We start from the raw sequence: 20,079 nt of genomic DNA on the forward strand, positions 1-20,079 counted from the left end.
GACAGTTTGGTTCAGTCCTTTTTATAAGCAGAACCCCTGAGCATTCTGGGATTTTATAGCGCTGGCCTTTTTGTGTTCACAAACTTGTAGCCAGATTGTTTTTTTAGGAGTGGCTCAGTGCGTAAAGACACTGACTGGCACTGAGTTTTTGAAGCAGGGGAACCTGGTTCAATTTCCGGTGTCTGCTCCTTGTGAGCTTGGGAAAGAACACATTTACTTCTCAACCCCTGACCTTACACCTGCTGTACAGACCAAAGTTTCTGAATGTCTCTCTGCGATATCATCCTGGATGGCCCTCTGCCGACTTAAACTTAACATGGCAAAAACAGAGCTCCTCATACTTTCTCCCAAACCTGGCCCAACTACCTCCTTCCATATTGCTGTTGGAAGTACAATCATTCACCCAGTAGCCCAAGCACGCTGCTTAGGGGTCACACTCGACTCCTCTCTCACGTTCAAAACGTATCTAAAACCTGTCGCCTTTTCCTCTGCAATATTACAAAGATACACCCTTTCCTCTATTGCTTGACTGCTAAAACTCTGACTCAGGCCCTCATTCTCTCCCGTCTCGATTACTGTAACCTCCTGCTGTCCGGCCTTCCTGCCGCTCACCTGTCTCCCCTACAATCCTAAACGCTGCTGCCACAATCACGGTACTCTTTCCTAAATCTATCTCAGCGTCTCCCCTGCTGAAATCCCTCTCCTGGCTTCTGACAAATCCCGCATCTCATACTCAATTCTCATCCTCACTTTTAAAGCTTTACACTCTTCTGCCCCTCCTTACATCTCAGCCCTAATTTCTCGCTATACACCATCCTGACTCTCGCGTTCTGCTCAAGGATGTCTTCTCTCTACCCCTTTTGTATCTAAAGCCCTAACCCACCTTAAACCTTTCTCATTGACTGCCCCCCACCTCTGGAATGCCCTTCCCCTCAATACCCGACTAGCACCCTCTCTATCCACCTTTAAAACCCACCTTAAGACACACTTGCTTAAAGAAGCATATGAGTAGCACGTGGCTAATTCTATACACGATACATAAAGCTTGGCCCCCTGCAGACGCACTTAACTGAATGCCCTCCTACTGCCTCTGTACGTTCTCCCTACCAATTAGATTGTAAGCTCTTCGAAGCAGTGACTCCTCTTCCGAAATGTTACTTTTATGTCTGAAGCGCTTATTCCCATAATCTGTTATTTGTATTATTTGTTTTATATATTATTGTCAAGTGTATTACTACTGTGAAGTGCTATGTACAGTAATGGTGCTATTTAAATAAAGACAGAGAGACATACAAGTCACTTTATCTCCCTGTGCTTCAGGCACCAAAAACATAGATTGTAAGATTTACGGGGCAGGGACCTGTGCCTGCAAAATGTCTCTGTAAAGCGCTGCGTAAAACTAGCAGCGCTATACAAGAACAAAACATTATTATTATTATTATTATTATTAATAATAATAGATTAGGCAGAACTTAAAATGAGTGGATTCAATTGCTTTGAACAATGAGGGTTTGGCATTTAATATATGGCATGTTGTGTGAAGCTGATGTGGGGTTGTTGTAACAGGAAACAGATTCCAGCTTTGTAAAATAATTAAGTAGAATTAGCTGTTAGTCCAGTCAAACTGCTTGACCTAAGGCCTTGAGCATGGTCAGCGCTTATGCGCTGACCCGTGCTGAGGCGCGCTGCTTTTCGGCAGTGAGCCCCTGCAGCTACAATGAGAGCGGCTTTAGCAGGAGCTCGCTTACGCAAGCGTGCGGAAGCGCAAGTCTTAGCAAAATTTTAAATTCAAGCGCTCCATTCAAGCGCATTCCATTCACCCTGGCCGCAGCCTTAGGAAGAGAAGAACACTCTGGAAAGCTTGTCTTATGAAATCAATTGTTGGTCCAAATAAGAAAGATATCACCTAATAGTGAAGTTCTCACTCTGCACTAAAGGAACTAGAATTGTATTGAATATATTGTTTTTACTCCCATTGGGAAAAAAAAGATTGTGTAAAATTGCAGCCCAGATAATCAGAACCTGACTGCGTAGGTTGATTCTGTAACTCCTTTGCTGCAGGTACAACATTGTCCTGGGACGTTCGGAGCCATGGAGGACAAAAGGAACATCCAGATCATAGAATGGGAGCACCTGGACAAGAAGAAGTTCTATGTCTTCGGGTTCTTCATGACCATGTTGATCCGAGTGAGCGTTTACCCCTTCACCCTCATCCGGACGCGCCTGCAGGTTCAGAAAGGGAAGAGCATGTACAACGGGACCTTCGACGCCTTCCTGAAGATCGTACGTACTGAGGGGGGCGCAGGACTTTACAGGGGCTTCTTGGTCAACACGTTCACTCTGATCTCCGGCCAATGCTACGTCACCACCTACGAACTCACTCGCAAGTACGTGTCAAGGTACAGCAGCAGCAACACGGTCAAGTCGCTGGTGGCCGGCGGCTCTGCCTCGCTGGTGGCCCAGACCATCACCGTCCCCATTGATGTCATCTCCCAGCACCTCATGATGCAGCGGCAGGGAGAAACCATGGGGAGATTCCGGGTGCGGGCCGCAAACGGGAAGCAACCAGTGGTTTTCGGCCAGACCAAGGACATTATCTTTCAGATATTCAGGCTGGACGGACCGAAAGGATTTTACAGGGGTTACGTGGCGTCCCTGCTTACCTACATCCCCAACAGCGCCGTCTGGTGGCCTTTCTATCACTTATACGCAGGTAGGTACAGCGCCACCGCAAATTCCTTTTAAGAACAGTGGATCCCTTCGAAATGTCTTTTCACCTAAGAAAACTCTTTATCCCAAACTCCCCCCGAATATTGTTGTTTCTAAAGCTGTATATTATTTTCCAACCTCCACGTGATGTATATAATAACAAGCACAAGGCAGATGGTCTGTGCTTGAATCATTTGGATCTGTGGTGAGTATTAACCATTGGCCTTTGGTTGGTACACCTACTGATTTATCTTGTTTTGGGGGCTTTGTACCAGTGTCTTCATGTTCTTTGTATTTTTTTTTGTGAGTGCCTGGTCAGTATTGTTTTTTTATTTGATAACCTCATCATTTATTTTAACATGATTACATAACAATTTTTAAAGAAAGTTTAAATATTGCAGAATGTTTTTAGTGAGGCCTCTGTTTGTGAGCTTTCTCTGGATATTGGAGAAAACATTAACATTTCATGCCAAGACTTTTGTGGCGACTCCTCTGTTTGTTGTTACATGGTTATTGATTTGTCTGCAGGGCACCCAATGGTCCAGTATCCAGCACACGCCCTTTGCTTATAAACTTACTGGGGTTCCATTGAACACAGACACCGGTGTCCTACACCATGAAAGTGCCGTCAGCTGCTGCGAGTGATTAGGTCTGTTTTACGCGCTTGGTAACATTGCATTCCTGTGTTTGTTTGTTTTTGTGTCTCTCCTAGAGCAATTATCCCGCCTGACTCCGGACGACTGTCCTCACCTTCTGCTGCAGGCGATAGCTGGACCACTGGCTGCAGCTACGGCCTCCACCATCACCAATCCCATGGACGTTATAAGGGCCCGCGTGCAGGTAAAGCACACCTGTCCTGTTAGGCAGTGGTTAAGAAACACCATCAAATCTTAATTTCCACACGTAGAACTAGTTTGCCATTTCCCTGTAGATGTCATATAATGCACATTTTATAGATAAGTTGTATTGATTAATTTTTATGAGCAAAAGGTCAGTGGTTCTACACAATCCCAGAAAGTGCAGAAGGAGGTAGTTCTGGACTTATGGAAAGGATCACTCAACAGAATCACATGTGATGTTGGTAACCAGCATCAAGACATGTCTTAAACACGTGTACAGTGTCTGGTAGTTTTAAAGATCAACATGCATTTGTAGCTGAGGCAGTAAAATGATATTGTATTACACGTATTATTTGCAAGCAGTAGTAATGTGTAGGTTGGAAGTAATGTATTCCAGTGCATTACAATTACAATGGACTTGCACTATTAGTAGAGGCAAATCCTATTTTTAAGGTCATTTGTGGGATTCTTGTAGCTTTACGTACCCTGCAGAAGTATGTATGTCTTTATTTATATAGCGCCATTAATATACATAGCGCGTCACAGCAGTAATACACGTGACAATCGTATAAATAACAAATAATACAAATAACAGATCATGGGAAGAAGCGCTTCAGATATAAAAGTAACATTTAGAAAGAGGAAGATTTGCTCAGAAGAGCTTACAATCTAACAGTTCAAGCTTTTAAGATCTCCCAAGTTATTCAGCAGACTGTACATCGGGAGAAAACTAGACACGTCTCAAAAGCTTGTGCACAACTAAAAACTAAAGAGCACATTTTCCCCACTACGAGGTATTGCAACCTGCCTATAATTTTCAATGTGAGACGGGTCCAGCAGCGAGAGGGTTAAACAAAATGCCTTGACTCACAGTACGTCTTCCTTGCTATGTTTGCAGGTGGAAGGCAAGAGCTCCATCATCAACACTTTCAGGCAGCTGATGGCAGAGGAAGGGCCGTGGGGTCTCACCAAAGGCCTCTCCGCCCGCATCATTTCTTCCACACCTTCCACCATCGTCATCGTTGTAGGGTACGAGACTCTGAAGAAGCTCAGCATGCGCCCAGAGCTGCTCGACTCAAGACATTGGTGAGGGTAGAGCAGGGAGTATTACACCCATGGGTGGCAGTAACAGCCATCTAAAGGAAAATGATGAGCAGGAGTCCATTGGTGGAATTTGGAATGTCTTTCACTGGAGACTATATATGTGTATATATACACGCACACGTGCGTATGTGTGTTGCATAGTCATAATGATGCGATAGTTCTGTTCTGTGCCCATGTCATAATCAATGACATGTTGCTACTGATCGGAGGTTGGACAATGTGAAAGTCCTTCCCTAGAAGAGCCACTGAAAGCACATGGGAATTAGAAGGTAAACAGTTAAACGCCGCCCAACATTAACTGGATGTACATGATTAAGTGTACACTTTGCATCCTCTCAGTAACTTCACGCATGTGACACCGGAGTCGTCATTATTTTTACCCCCCATTTTCCGGATGAACATTTGGACCGCACCGGCCTTTTTATGGTTTTTATAAAGGAGAGCGCCTTTGCCTTTTTTACACAGGGAGCTGATCAGTTGTTTTAAGTAACTGCCAAATGTGGGGAAGTTTACAGATGTTGGTCGTAAGGTAGCAGGACAGGAAATAATGATACATAGCTGTAACATTGAGTGCGAACGTTTTGTTTTAACTTGGCAGGAACAACAACTTTAAGCAGGTATGTGTTAAAAGACCCAGGTCCTGCTTTCCACTTCCCTAACAGGTTAACAGACGTATATATGAGAAATAGTTTTTTTTTTATTGTTATTTAATTGTATGATATCCCAGAAGTAGACTGCAATCTACTGGGGGATAAATTGGTAATTTGGGGCATCGGGCAGCGAGTCAGAGGGACAATGTCCAACCCGCTTGACCCGTTTGCTAAACAGAATGCTAATATGACCTTTTTTTTTAACTCAAAGCCGTGAGGCTGATTTATTTGTGTGTATGTGTGTACGTACTCCGTGAACACCCGATTAAAAGGTGTTTGGGTTTTTCCGGGTAATGTGGGGGTTTTTTGTGCCTACAATTGGTTGTTTAGTCACTAGAAAGATTGTGTCGGCAAAGGCATTGCCATTTATAGCTGCAGCACAGGTTACATTGTCATTGTAAGAAAGGTTGACAAAATATATACTTCCTTTCCTGTGGACCTACCAGTTGTGCAAATAAAACTCAGAAGGACAGTGTGAAATCACAGGGGCATGTTCCAGCCTCACTAATTAGTTCTGTCAATGACAAGTCTGTGTTATGATCAGACCTGGTAAGGAAAGATGAGCATTGTATTATCGATCATGTGTTAATTATAAAGTGGGTCTCTCTTACAATGGAAGTCTGATTAGGAATGAGTTGCAGAAAAAAATCCTTTGCTGTCAGACGCAGGGGTCAAGAACTTTGGAAGCTGTGGTCAGACAGGGCCACAACACAATGTAGACGGCATATTTGCTGCCCACAATGGTAGTAAACTGTTCAATAAGCTTGTGTAATAAGAAGGTGCCGGTGGTGATATGGATGTGTGTTTTTACTTCTGCTGGGTTTCATTATTTGTTGCAGTGACACCAGGAGAAGCTATATCTACTTTTATTTAAAAATAGGTAGTCTGCTCCATATGGAGCTGGGAATAATCCTTATTAAGAATAGCATCATGGAGACGCTTGGGACTAATTCTATATCCGCACTGATATCCGCTGAAAACGCCCAAACAAGTCCCACACGGATTTTTGGTCAATGTAGAATTACTCCTTTAGGGGTTTATTTTTCAAACTGCTATAGGGCCGATCAAGGGAATTTTCGCACAAACTCGCGTTGCCGGAAACGTGCGTTTTTGTGCGATTGTGCCCAGATTGGCACTGTAAGATGTTTTCACCGCTGCATAAAATATTTCTGCATTCCGGCTTTTAGCACACAAAAGAAACATTTATTTTTCCAAAGTTATTACTTCCATTCATTAATAGTAAATATAAAGGCAGTTACATCAAATGGGTCATATTGTTTTCAAAGAGATTGCGAGTAATTTCTTCTCTCTTTGTACTGGAAACGTCCTTCTCCAGTTAGGATAACACCAGGAGGGGAATCTCTCAGCTGCTAGTATTTATCCGGAAGAGAATCACCTTGTCAGCCTTAACTCTTTAAGTATTATGACTGAACATGGTATTTGTGTTCTTCCGGAACAATCTTATAACTCCTGTCTATCTAACATGTCACACCTCCTTATGCTCCATACAAGGAACTCAAGCTATTATCAGAAATGGTTGCATCTTCTTACCAACAGTTGTTTGTAGCAACTCTGTCACATGCTGGCCTTTAGGCCTCGGCCAGGTAGGGAACGGGCGCGCTGGTGCTCGTGCACTGCGCCCTGCTCGGCCGGGCGATTCGTGGCCGGCTAGGTGCACGTGCGTCTGGGGGCGCGGCCATGACGTCACAGAGCTGGTTTGCCCTCATTGGGCGAACCGCTCGCGTGACGCGCTTGCGGGCAGCAAATTTAAATTTGCTTGCTTGGCAAGCAGCTAAGCGCCAAGCAGGCGTGCCCGCCCACTCACGCTGGCCACAAACATTGTCGCAATGTGTCTCATCGTGGCGAGCGTGAGCGCGCGGCTCAGCGCCACCCTGGTCCAGGCCTTAGGCTACGGCCCCAGTATTAACTGCTGCACGCGCACCTGGCGGGGCGACACGGATAAAAGCCACAATCGACGGTCTGTAGGGGAGCGATGGGGGGAGTGGAGGGCACGGCCATGACGGAGCATATCTGCCCGCCGTACACGTGATCGCAGGACGGGAAGAAAAAATTGTCTTCCCTGCCAGAGTACACGTCATCGCGCCCACACACACGGCCGCTGGGACCTGCCCCATAAAGGGCTGTGGTGGGGTGTGTGGCGCACACATGCCGTAGCGGCCACTGGGGACCTGGCCTAAGATAACCCAAAACAGCTGTAATGTAACTATAAATCTAAGCACCGCTTTTACTTAAAATACGTTACTTGCAACCTTTACTACAGGAGAATCTCTGCTTGTCAGAAGGATTTAAATGTAGCATCTGTTGTCATACCAATTATTTAATTACAAGAGGGGCTGACGGGCACTATCACAGTTTACAGAATAACCCTTGTGCCTTCAATTATGTTCACCTTGGGGTTCACCTTGTACTTTCACAAGTAGCGCGGGAGGTTTTTGAAAGATAAAAAAAAAGACTGCTCAGACACAAGGACCCCTGTTATCACACGAGGAACACACACACAAGGTACCCTGTTATCACACGAGGAACACACACACAAGGAACCCTGTTATCACACGAGGAACACACACACAAGGAACCCTGTTATCACACGAGGAACACACACACAAGGAACCCCCTTATCACACGAGGAACACACACACAAGGAACCCTCTTATCACACGAGGAACACACACACAAGGAACCCTCTTATCACACGAGGTCGGTGACTCTTAACTCATCGACTTGGTATAAATCCGGTTATATGATTTTCAAACTGAAATGTGTTTTATTCAAAATAAGATACAAGTTGCACGTGTTCTGTGGATGAATTGGAACTGTTTAAAGAGCTGGAGTTTGACAGACTGAAAAATACATGACGATTGCAGTATTTTGGGTCTCTGGTTTGCTAAAACTGCACATTTTTATAGGAGGAAGAGAGCAGTATTTTTGAAAAGAGCATAACAGGAAGATGCTTTGTGCTATGTTTTTATAATATGTTACCCCAGATATTAACTGAAGCAGCAATAAGGTTGGCTCTGTGCAATCTCTCAGCTGGCAACAGCGCCCATATTCCAACTACAGATTGTTTGACGTGTCAACAATGCCATGCCAAGGATTGCAAACCATGAATCTTTACCCCCCCACCCCACTCTCCTTTCTTTCATACTGGATTGTGGTCAGGCCCAGAGCTGATCTGTTGCCCCCCTACCTCCTAGAGAATGCCCTTATTCCTGAGTAACAAGTATCTTTGTCCCCTGAGCAAGAATATTTTCCAGGGGGGGACACAATGGCCTTGGGGTGGCTCCGGTGACAATAATTGGGAGATGGGACATCAGGAGATGATTTCTCCTCTCCCCCCCCCCCCCCCCCCATGGTGAAAATGACCTGAAAATTGCAGGGAACCAATTAGGACGTCCACAGAACCCCTGTTGAGAAACAGATTTTGAGTTTTGTGTGTGTCACACCTCAGCAAAGAGGTCACACCAGGATTTATACATTTTATATAATTGATGTAAAATACAGTGGAAATGTACTAAATATTAAAATATGAATGTATATAGTTTGTATGAGAAATTATTAGGAATGGGGCTTGAAATTATACTACCTGGGACTAGTGCTTTTTCTGCCACATTTTAGAGTGTAATTATTTATTGTAATTTAGATATTTATTTATTTTTTGTTTGTATAGCTTTATATAGCACCCACATACTCAGCGCTTAACAAAGACAATACAGGGAATTAAAATACAGTAAGAAAGGAAATGTCTGCCCCGTAGCGTTTACAATCTGAATTGTCTTTGTTTAGGGTTCTGGCTAGTGGTGTACTGAGTACCCGGAAATACCTGGCGTTACCCAGCACATTTCCAGCTACCCGGACCCGGCAACTGAGAAGTTGGCCCGGCGCCGGTTGATACCCGGTATCGGATAATGTCAGGGTAGCTGAAAATAATCTTATTACTTACGTTTCAGCTAGCGACGGACGACATCTAGGACCAGCAGCAGCAGTCCTGTGGTGGTGGCAGCAGCATCGGAAGTGTCTTCAGCCGGCGTGGGACAGCAGGAATCCATTCCGCAGCACAGCAGCAGGTAAGCAGTGTGTGTGTGTGTGTGTGTGTGTGTGTGTGAGCCGGGGAACCACGTAACCGGAGCAGGAGACGGAGTGTTCCTATTGGACAGCCGTCTGTCCAATAGGAACGCTCCGTCTCCTGCTTCCCGGTCACGTGGTTCCCCGGCGGCTCACACACACACTGCTTACCTGCTGTGGAATGGATTCCTGCTGTCCCACGCCGGCTGGAGACACTTCCGATGCTGCCACCACCACAGGACTGCTGCTGCTGGTCCTAGATGTCACCGCCTCCCTGCAGGTAAGTTAGAAAACGGGTAACAGGGTACCCAGCCAAGTAGAACTATTAATTTTGGCTGGGTACCCGTTACCTTTTTTTTTTTCAAAACTCACTACCCGGTCGGTACAACACGAGTTCTGGCACCTTTTTGACTACTAAAACACCACTGCATGTATTTATGTATGTATGTATGTCTTTATTTGTAGAGCGCAATTCATGTATGTAGTGCCTCACAGCAGTAACACACGTGATAATCATAAATACCAAATAATACAAATAACACATAATGGGAAGAAGCACTTCAGACATAAAAGTGACATTTAGGAAAAGGAGTCCCTGCTCCGAATAGCTTGCAATGTAATTGGTAAGTAGGCGAAACGTACAGAGACGGGAGGAGGGTGTTCTGGTAAGTGCGTCTGCAGGGGGCCAAGCTTTATTTAATCAGCCATGGAGCTGCTCGTATGCTTCATTAAGGAGGTCGGTTTGAAGATGGGTCTTAAAGGTGGAGAGAGGGGGTGCTAGTCGGATATATATTTAGTAAATGTTTTACACACACACACACCTTTCCCCCAGTCTGCAAGGGGTAGAGATGCATTCAAATAATAATTCATCCCAAATAAAGAAATGATTACCAGCACCAGAAAAAAAAAAAAGAATCAAATTAAAAAGTGACTTAATACATGACTCCCACCCAGACCTGACATTTCTTCCGGGGTGAAGGTCCATTTGGGGACCGAAATGTCAGTTCTCGGTGGGATTCATGTATTAACAAAGTCACTTTTTAATTTTATTCTACTTTTGCTTTTTTTTTCCCCAAGAAGAATGTGCCCACGCTCACGTATGGATGTGAAACTCGGACCCTAAATGTGAAGATTATTCAGAAGCTTCAGATGATGCAAAGACGTATGGAGAGATGCATGCTGGGTATTCACCGAAGAGAAGGGAAAAAGAATGGGTTTGAGAGCAAACAAGTCAGTGACATCACAGTGGTGGGAAAATGGCGGTGGGCCTGACATCTCGCAAGAAGAAATGACCATAGTTGGACAAATATTGAACTCGTCTGGATTCCAAGCAGGGTTGCCACCACTCCGGGTTTTGACCATGTAACTCCGGGCTACGGTTTACCTAGTAAACCTCAGGGTGGCGGAAGCGGCATCCTTGGCGTTCTCCCGGCATCTCCCCCTACAACTATTGCCAATGGGAAAGCTATGTGACGTAACAGCATCACGTGACGCCTGTTGCCATGACTAGACGCTACGTGACATGCAGTGCTGCATTGCCGTGACACTTAGGTGCCCTGTTGTGGCAACTGATGTCACGTAGCGTCCCATTGTCATGGCAACAGTGCCATTTGCCGCTGCGTAGCAATATTGACGGAGGATGCCGCTGAAAGTAAGTGCTACATTATTTATTTTCCTACCTGATAGGTAGGACTGAAACCAGTTTAAAGCATGCTTCCCTATTCCAGAGCACTGGAGTTAGTTAAGCAGGATAACAGTATCAAAAGCTTTTGCAAAATTGAGGAATGTTGTCCCAGTTCCATTCCACACTGGATCTCATTGCAAACTTTTAGCAGGGTAGTTACGGTGGAGTGTTTGGTGCGAAAACCAGATTGGAATTGGCTAGGGAAATTTGTCTTGGTATAGGAATCGCTTAATTGGGAGTGAACATATTTGTCCATGACTTTGGATAGAATTGGGAGAAGAGAGATTGGCCTGTAGTTTGAGACAGTGTTTTTGTCCCCACTTTTGAAGATTAGGACAACTGGCAGTTTTCCATGTCTTGGGGATATGGCCTGGAGACAGAATAGAGCTGACTATGGAAGCAATTGGGTTGGCAATGGCTGGGGCACCAAGTCTTTGGAACTTAGATTGCAGTAAGTCAGGTCCACATTGGCGCTTAGTTTTAATTTGAGGAGCGCTTGTGTAATCTCTTCAGATACAGGGACAAATTGAAAATTGTGAAAATTGTGCGCAGTGTTGGGAGAGGGTGGGGCTATAGGGGTACTCGCAGAATGAGCTTCGTGTTTGGGTTGTGTTTCGCTAATAAATTAGTAGCACACCCCACAAAGTAATCATTGAATGCATTTGCAATGTCAGTTGGGTTTGTCAGCATAATATCCCCCTTAGTGATATTACTTGGTTGTTGATGGCTTAAAGGCTGGAATATGTTGTTGATAACCTTCCAGAAGTTAGCTGGGTTTGATGTATTCTGGAGGAGATTGTCAGATGATTGTGCTTTTGCATGTCTTGTTTGCCTTGTGCACATGTTCCGCAGGCATCTGTAGTTAAGATCCTTGGTAGTGCTAGTTACTTTGTAGCTTTTCCACAAGGCATCCCTGAACTGATGGGGTTATAAGATCAGGTGTAACCCACGGAAGGTGGGCCTCCCGTACCCTTATTCTGCGTAGTGGAGCATGGGTATCACAGAGTTTTAAGAACTCAGATTGGAAATAGTCGAGCACAGAATCAAGGTCGGGAATTAAATCGATTCTGTGCCAAGGGCAGTTGGTAAGATCTGCCAGAAACTGTTGTGGGTTAAAGTTTCTAAATGTTCTAGTGAGAACTTTAGGGCTTGCTTGGGGTGGTTTAATTTTCCTTACACAGTACACTATTGCATGGTCACTGAAAATGTCAGGAAGGATGCCAGGGGATGGGATTCTGCTGGGATTTGAGGAGAGAATCCAGTCTAGCAAGGAATGGTTGTGCTATTTCAGGTTTGTACGTGTGGGTTGGGAAATGAGTTGCGTTAGGTTAGGTGACTTGAGTTGTATTTGGATTTTGTGGTTTTTAGGGTCGAGCCAATTGTAGTTGAAATCCCCAAGAACTAGCAGCTCACTCTTCTCATTCAGAGAGGAAATGGAGCCAAGAAACTGGGTGCTATCAGTCAGGGACTGTAGAGGGGCTTTAGGGAGGCGGTGAATTCCAGCAACCAAGACGGGCTTATAAAAGGGAGGCAGATCTTGCCAACAAGGATTTCAAAAGAGGGTGGGCTTGGGGGGCAATTTAACAGTGTAAATTGTAAGGTGTCAATGGTAAGACAGGCCAGGCTTTCAGGATATTCCCAGCTCTTTCTCGGTGCAGCGCCTCCATTCCCAGCAGAGCTGGGTGCAGTCCCTGCAGTAAAACCCTCTTGCACTCCCCCTGATAAACTGCAGTAACAGGCAGGAGTATAACAACAGGAACTGGTCTTTATGGAGTACAGCCGTACACATCAACAATGCATTTCCTCTGGTCCCTGGAATAAACCCCTAGGGCTTGAGGCCCCAAAGGTCTATCCTTTGCTCCCCTACTCCCTGGTGGAGTAAGGGGTAACAGCTCCCACTCCCCTGCTGCATTCCTCCACTCGTTCCTCTGAACGCCTCTGGAGGAAGTCTCACACTCTCGCAGACTTCCTTCACTACAAATTTATGCCGTCCTGTTTCAACTGCCCTCTCGCAAGCTAAACAAGCCTACTTTTCTTCACTAATCAACATGCACAAGTCTAACCCACGCCGACTGTTCTCTGTCTTTGATACTCTACTCAAACCACCCTCAGCTGCCTCTCCTTCCTCCATCTCCGCTCAGGACTTTGCTGACTATTTTAAGGAAAAGGTGGAATCCATACGTCAGAACATCCCCTCTGTTTCTTCTTCCCATCCTACACCTCTTCCTAACTCTCCTCCTGCCTTCCTTGACTCTTTTTCCACTGTCTCAGAGGAGGGTGTGTCGCTGTTGATCGCCACTTCTCCCTCTACCACTTGCCCTCTTGACCCCATTCCCTCCCATCTCCTAAAACCTCTTGCTCCTACTATAATCCCTACGCTCACACACATTTTTAACTCCTCCCTCTGCTCTGCAACCTTTCCATCCTCCTTCAAACATGCAACAGTCATACCATTACTCAAAAACAGCAAGCTTGACCCTACCTGTCTTTCTAACTATCGACCTGTCTCCCTCCTGCCTTTTGCCTCTAAACTCCTTGAACGTCTTGTATTCTCTCGCTTGCTCCATTTTCTCAACACCTATTCTCTCCTAGACCCTCTACAATCTGGCTTCCGCACTGCTCACTCCATGGAAACAGCCCTCACTAAAATAACTGACGACCTCCATGCTGCCAAAGACAGAGGTCATTACACTCTGCTCATATTACTCGACCTCTCTGCAGCATTTGACACCGTGGACCACCCTCTTCTCCTTCACATTCTCCATACTCTTGGTATTCGGAACAAAGCTCTATCCTGGATCTCATCCTACCTCTCCCATTGTAATTTCAGTGTCTCTTCTGCTAACACCTCCTCCTCTATTGATCTCTCTGTGGGGGTACCCCAGGGCTCTGTCCTGGGACCTCTTCTCTTTTCTCTGTACACTCTCTCTAGGTGACCTAATAACATCTTTTTGGTTTAAATATCATCTCTATGCTGACGACACACAAATATACTTTTCAACACCTGACCTTACACCTGCTATACAGACCAAAGTTTCTGTCTTCTTTCTACCCCCTTTTTATCTAAAGCCCTCTCCCGCCTTAAACCTTTTTCACTGACTGCCCCTCACCTCTGGAATGCCCTTCCCCTCAGTACCCGACTAGCACCCTCTCTATCCACCTTTAAGACCCACCTTAAGACACACTTGCATAAAGAAGCATATGAATAGCACTGTGAATATTCTGAACACATGATACATAAAGCTTGGCCCCCTGCAGACGCACTTACCAGAACTCCCTCCTACTGTCTCTGTACATTCTCCCTACCTACCAATTAGACTGTAAGCTCCTCGGGGCAGGGACTCCTCTTCCTTAATGTTATGTTTATGTCTAAAGCACTTATTGCCATGATCTGTTATTTATATTATCTGTTATTTATTCGATTACCACATGTATTACTACTGTGAAGCGCTATGTACACTTATGGCGCTATATAAATAAAGACATACAATACAATAGCACAATGACCCACTTCCTTGAGGGGAGAAATAACTGACAACCCCCAACTGTCAACTCCATACTGCCCACTCCCCACTGTTACCATGGGCGGGGCTTTGGGTCTCAGCCCCGTGTGGGCGACACCTAGGCTTCAGGCCACACCTCCCCCCCCTCCCCCCCTGTCACTCAAGGAAGCTGCTTACTACAGCAGGGTGTAGATTTAGCCCTAACACTGCCTGCACTGGTCCCAGGGCTTAGGTGTAAGGCTGCGCTTATAGTGACAGCAACATCGCGTCAAAACAAATGCATTGCCGCCACCGCGTGCGACGCGACGGCTTGGTCTCGATCGCTGGAAGTCATCGCTATATGATTTTTCGAGCGACCGCAGCCTGACGTCACTGTTGCCGGCACTATAAGCGCGGCCTTAGGCAGGGCAGATTAGTAGCCAAGGGGATGCATGGCTACACCTAATACTGAAGTACTCATTTATTCTGCACTATCGCAACCGGACTAACATGGCTATTTCCGTTTAATTCTTGTGTATATAGAGATATCTATTATAATGTAATGAAGAAATGGCTGCACTCTCCCCACCCTATTAATGCCTTATAGGGCGTTCGCAGTGCCTGGTAAATAGGATATTAAACACAGTACAGCGCCATCCCAAAATAGAGCATACTAATATATATATATATATATATATATATGTGTGTATATATATATGTGTATATATATATATATGCAGTGGTCGACAAATCACCAAAAAATCTACTCGCCAAACAAAAAAATCTACTCGCCACCTAGTACCAAACGTGTGCTGCTTGGGCCAATAGGAGCTCGCCACGATGTAAAATCTACTCGCCCGGGGCGTGCAAATGTATAGGTTTGTCGAACACTGTATATATGTATATGTATATATATATATGTATATATATATATGTATATATGTATATATATATATATATATATGTATATATGTGTGTGTATATATGTGTGTATATATGTGTGTATATGTGTGTGTGTGTATGTGTATATGTATGTATATATATGTATGTATATATATGTATGTATATATATGTATATGCTTGATATATGTATGTATATATGTATGTATATATATATATATGGAAGTGCTGTATGCTGGGTGACAATGGGGAAAGACAGGGTTGCAGACCTGTCTAAGACATGCAAATGAACATACAGTAATATTTACAGTTGCTTTATGCTTTACTGTGGAGGGTTTTTGTCACTTTTTTTACCCACCATAACCTTAATGACAGTGGTGATTACCTAGTCTAGTCTCAAACCTGCTAGCCATTAAGACCAGCCTCACACTGATGATACCCATCAAGGTTGAAACATGTATGTGAGTAGGTCTAATGGCTTTGCATCTCATCCCAGCCTCTGTTTAAAAGCTGTGTTTAAAACAGCATGCATTGGCTTGAGGATTGGCTTGTGTAATACGAGCTTGAGACAAAAGGTGGCACTGAGTGATCATTTGCATGTCATTTCCCAGAACCCCTTGCTGCAGTGGAAGTGCTGTGTGCTGGGTGACAATGGGGAAAGACAGGGTTGCAGACCTGTCTAAGACATGCAAATGAACATACAGTAATATTTACAGTTGCTTTATGCTTTACTGTGGAGGGTTTTTGTCACTTTTTTCACCCACCATAACCTTAATGACAGTGGTGATTACCTAGTCTAGTCTCAAACCTGCTAGCCATTAAGACCAGCCTCACACTGATGATACCCATCAAGGTTGAAACATGTATGTGAGTAGGTCTAATGGCTTTGCATCTCATCCCAGCCTCTGTTTAAAAGCTGTGTTTAAAACAGCATGCATTGGCTTGAGGATTGGTTTGTGTAATACGAGCTTGAGACAAAAGGTGGCACTGAGTGATCATTTGCATGTCATTTCCCAGAATCCCTTGCTGCAGTGGAAGTGCTGTATGCTGGGTGACAATGGGGAAAGACAGGGTTGCAGACCTGTCTAAGACATGCAAATGAACATACAGTAATATTTACAGTTGCTTTATGTATATATATATATATATATATATATATATATATATATATATATATATATATATATATATATGCATATACAGTGTTCGACAAATCACCCAAAAATCTACTCGCCCAACCCAAAAATCTACTCGCCACCTAGTCCCGCCCCCAACCCCGCCCCCAACCCCGCCCCTAGTCCCGCCCCCAATCCCGCTTTAAAATAAAATATATAAATAAAATACATTTAATAAATTCCTAGTCAGAACAACATTCGTTTTTGACATAAATGTATTTATTGTATTACATTATACTACAATTAGTCCTTGTTACATGTGTGTGTGTAAATGTCGGATCTAGAAATAAAAGCCAGGTGTGAATGACTAGTTTCCTGAACCCCTTAACCAATGTCTGGATGTTCCCGCTTCATAATATCTAAAGCAGCAATCCCACCTGGGATCTTACCTGATCCGCAGTCCCTCAATGTCCAGGTACGCTCATTCCCGCAATGTTATACATTGGAGGGGAGGTGTTCATTACCTGTCTTCTGGGTTAGGGGGGGGTTCCGATGTCTTCCGTGTGAAGCTTGAGCCAGATCTGGAAGAAAGCAGTATAGGGTAGTTAAGATTTCGGTGTAGTATAGGGCAGTTAAGATATATAGGGTAAATAAGAGATCCAGAGTGGGAGTGACAGAGAGAGAGAGTGTGGGGGAGAGGGAGAGAGAGTGTTGGGGAGAGGGAGAGAGAGTGTGGGGGAGAGAGAGTGTGGGGGAGAGAGGGAGAGAGAGTGTGGGGGAGAGAGGGAGAGAGAGTGTGGGGGAGAGAGAGTGTGGGGGAGAGAGGGAGAGAGAGTGTGGGGGAGAGAGGGAGAGAGAGTGTGGGGGAGAGAGAGAGAGAGTGTGGGGGAGAGAGAGAGAGTGGGGGGGAGAGAGAGAGAGAGTGGGGGAGAGAGAGAGAGTGGGGGGGGGAGAGAGTGTGGGGGAGAGGGAGAGAGAGTGTGGGGGAGAGGGAGAGAGAGTGTGGGGGAGAGGGAGAGAGAGTGTGGGGGAGAGGGAGAGAGAGTGTGGGGGAGAGAGAGAGAGAGTGTGGGGGAGAGAGAGAGTGTGGGGGAGAGAGAGAGTGTGGGGGAGAGAGGGAGAGAGAGTGTGGGGGAGAGAGAGAGTGTGGGGGAGAGAGGGAGAGAGAGTGTGGGGGAGAGGGAGAGAGAGTGTGGGGGAGAGAGGGAGAGAGAGTGTGGGGGAGAGAGGGAGAGAGAGTGTGGGGGAGAGAGTGTGGGGGAGAGAGGGAGAGAGATTGTGGGGGAGAGAGAGTGTGGGGGAGAGAGGGAGAGAGAGTGTGGGGGAGAGAGGGAGAGAGAGTGTGGGGGAGAGAGGGAGAGAGAGTGTGGGGGAGAGAGGGAGAGAGAGTGTGGGGGAGAGAGGGAGAGAGAGTGTGGGGGAGAGAGAGAGAGTGTGGGGGGGGGGAGAGAGAGAGTGTGGGGGGAGAGAGAGAGTGGGGGGGAGAGAGAGAGTGGGGGGGAGAGAGAGAGTGTGGGGGAGAGAGAGAGTGTGGGGGAGAGAGAGAGTGTGGGGGAGAGAGAGAGTGTGTGGGGGAGAGAGAGAGTGTGTGGGGGAGAGAGAGAGAGAGAGTGTGGGGGAGAGAGGGAGAGAGAGTGTTGGGGAAAGAGAGAGTGTGGGGGGGGGAGAGAGAGAGTGTGGGGGGGAGAGAGAGAGTGGGGGGGAGAGAGAGAGTGTGGGGGAGAGAGAGAGAGTGTGGGGGAGAGAGAGAGTGTGTGGGGGAGAGAGAGAGAGAGTGTGGGGGAGAGAGGGAGAGAGAGTGTGGGGGAGAGAGGGAGAGAGAGTGTTGGGGAAAGAGAGAGTGTTGGGGAAAGAGAGAGAGAGTGGGGGGGAGAGAGAGAGAGAGTGGGGGGGGGAGAGAGAGAGTGGGGGGGAGAGAGAGAGTGGGGGGGAGAGAGAGAGAGAGAGAGAGAGTGGGGGAGAGAGAGAGTGTGGGGGAGAGAGAGAGAGAGAGAGTGTGGGGGAGAGAGAGAGAGAGTGTGTGGGAGAGAGAGAGTGTGTGGGAGAGAGAGAGTGTGTGGGGGAGAGAGAGCGTGTGGGGGAGAGAGAGAGAGTGTGGGGGGGAGAGAGAGAGTGTGGGGGGGAGACAGAGGAGAGAAACGGTGGGTGACACACACAGAGGGTGGGTGATACACAGAGAGAGAGGCTGGGTGAGTGACTGGCTGGTTGAGTGGTTTGCTGGGTGAGTGGCTGGGTGGGGCAGGGGTGACTGGGTGGGTGAGTGACTGACACTGACTGGGGGTGGGGGGTGACTGACACTGACTGGGGGTGGGGGGTGACTGACACTGACTGGGGGTGGGGGGGTGACTGACACTGACTGGGGTTGGGGGGGTGACTGACACTGACTGGGGGTGGGGGGGTGACTGACACTGACTGGGGGTGGGGGGGTGACTGACTGGGGGTGGGGGGGTGACTGACTGGGGGTGGGGGGGTGACTGACACTGACTGGGGGTGGGGGGGTGACTGACACTGACTGGGGGTGGGGGGGTGACTGACACTGACTGGGGGTGGGGGGTGACTGACACTGACTGGGGTTGGGGTGGTGACTGACTGACTGGGGGTGGGGGGGTGACTGACACTGACTGGGGGTGGGGGGGTGACTGACACTGACTGGGGGTGGGGGGGTGACTGACACTGACTGGGGGTGGGGGGGTGACTGACACTGACTGGGGGTGGGGGGGTGACTGACACTGACTGGGGTTGGGGGGGTGACTGACACTGACTGGGGGTGGGGGGGTGACTGACACTGACTGGGGGTGGGGGGGTGACTGACACTGACTGGGGGTGGGGGGGTGACTGACACTGACTGGGGGTGGGGGGGTGACTGACACTGACTGGGGGTGGGGGGTGACTGACACTGACTGGGGGTGGGGGGTGACTGACACTGACTGGGTGTGGGGGGTGACTGACACTGACTGGGTGTGGGGGGTGACTGACACTGACTGGGGTTGGGGGGTGACTGACACTGACTGGGGTTGGGGGGTGACTGACACTGACTGGGGGGTGACTGACAGGGGGGGGGTGACTGACTGACTGGGGGGAAGGTTACTGACTGGGGGGGTTACTGACTGGGGGGGTTTACTGACTGGGGGGGACCTCTGGTGTCACACACATACACATACTCCCATACACACATACATTCATTCACACACACACACATTCTCACACACACACACACACACACATTCTCACACACACACAGGGGAGGAAAGGCCGCGACCAGCACCACGCAAATCCCCCACCCACCCGCGCCCATCTCCCGCTCGTGTGGGGGGCAGGCCGACATCCCCCCCCCCAATCAGCAGGGTGGGTGGGAGGCACGTGGCGAGGTATCCCCCACTGGGCGCCCCAGGTGACAGTCAGCCCCGCCGTGGCCGCCACTGCCCTGCTCCCCTCGCCGGCATGTCACAGTGCCTGGCCAAGCTGCAGGCTGCTTCTTCCCCCCCAGCCCGCGGCGGCATGATGCTCGTGGCG

The 20,079-nt window shown here is 47.3% G+C and overlaps 1 protein-coding gene across 6 annotated transcripts in view; it reads left to right on the plus strand.

The window, feature by feature from the left end:
- Nucleotides 1-20,079, plus strand: part of SLC25A44 (solute carrier family 25 member 44) — a 38,361-nt gene that overhangs the window by 2,032 nt on the left and 16,250 nt on the right. For 3 of the 6 annotated variants that reach the window (XM_075607813.1, XM_075607811.1, XM_075607812.1), the window contains 3 exons: nucleotides 2,062-2,713; nucleotides 3,422-3,549; nucleotides 4,447-4,634. In XM_075607813.1, the coding sequence (XP_075463928.1) occupies nucleotides 2,092-2,713; nucleotides 3,422-3,549; nucleotides 4,447-4,634 (938 nt within the window). In that variant the 5' untranslated portion in view covers nucleotides 2,062-2,091. Of the gene's footprint in view, nucleotides 1-2,061; nucleotides 2,714-3,421; nucleotides 3,550-4,446; nucleotides 4,635-8,101; nucleotides 8,862-20,079 lie in introns of those variants that run through there. The other 3 variants (XM_075607815.1, XM_075607816.1, XM_075607814.1) reach the window with 3 other exon arrangements.

The sequence above is a fragment of the Ascaphus truei genome, chromosome 7, assembly GCF_040206685.1.
Source record: "Ascaphus truei isolate aAscTru1 chromosome 7, aAscTru1.hap1, whole genome shotgun sequence".
In the NCBI taxonomy this organism is placed as follows: domain Eukaryota; kingdom Metazoa; phylum Chordata; class Amphibia; order Anura; family Ascaphidae; genus Ascaphus; species Ascaphus truei.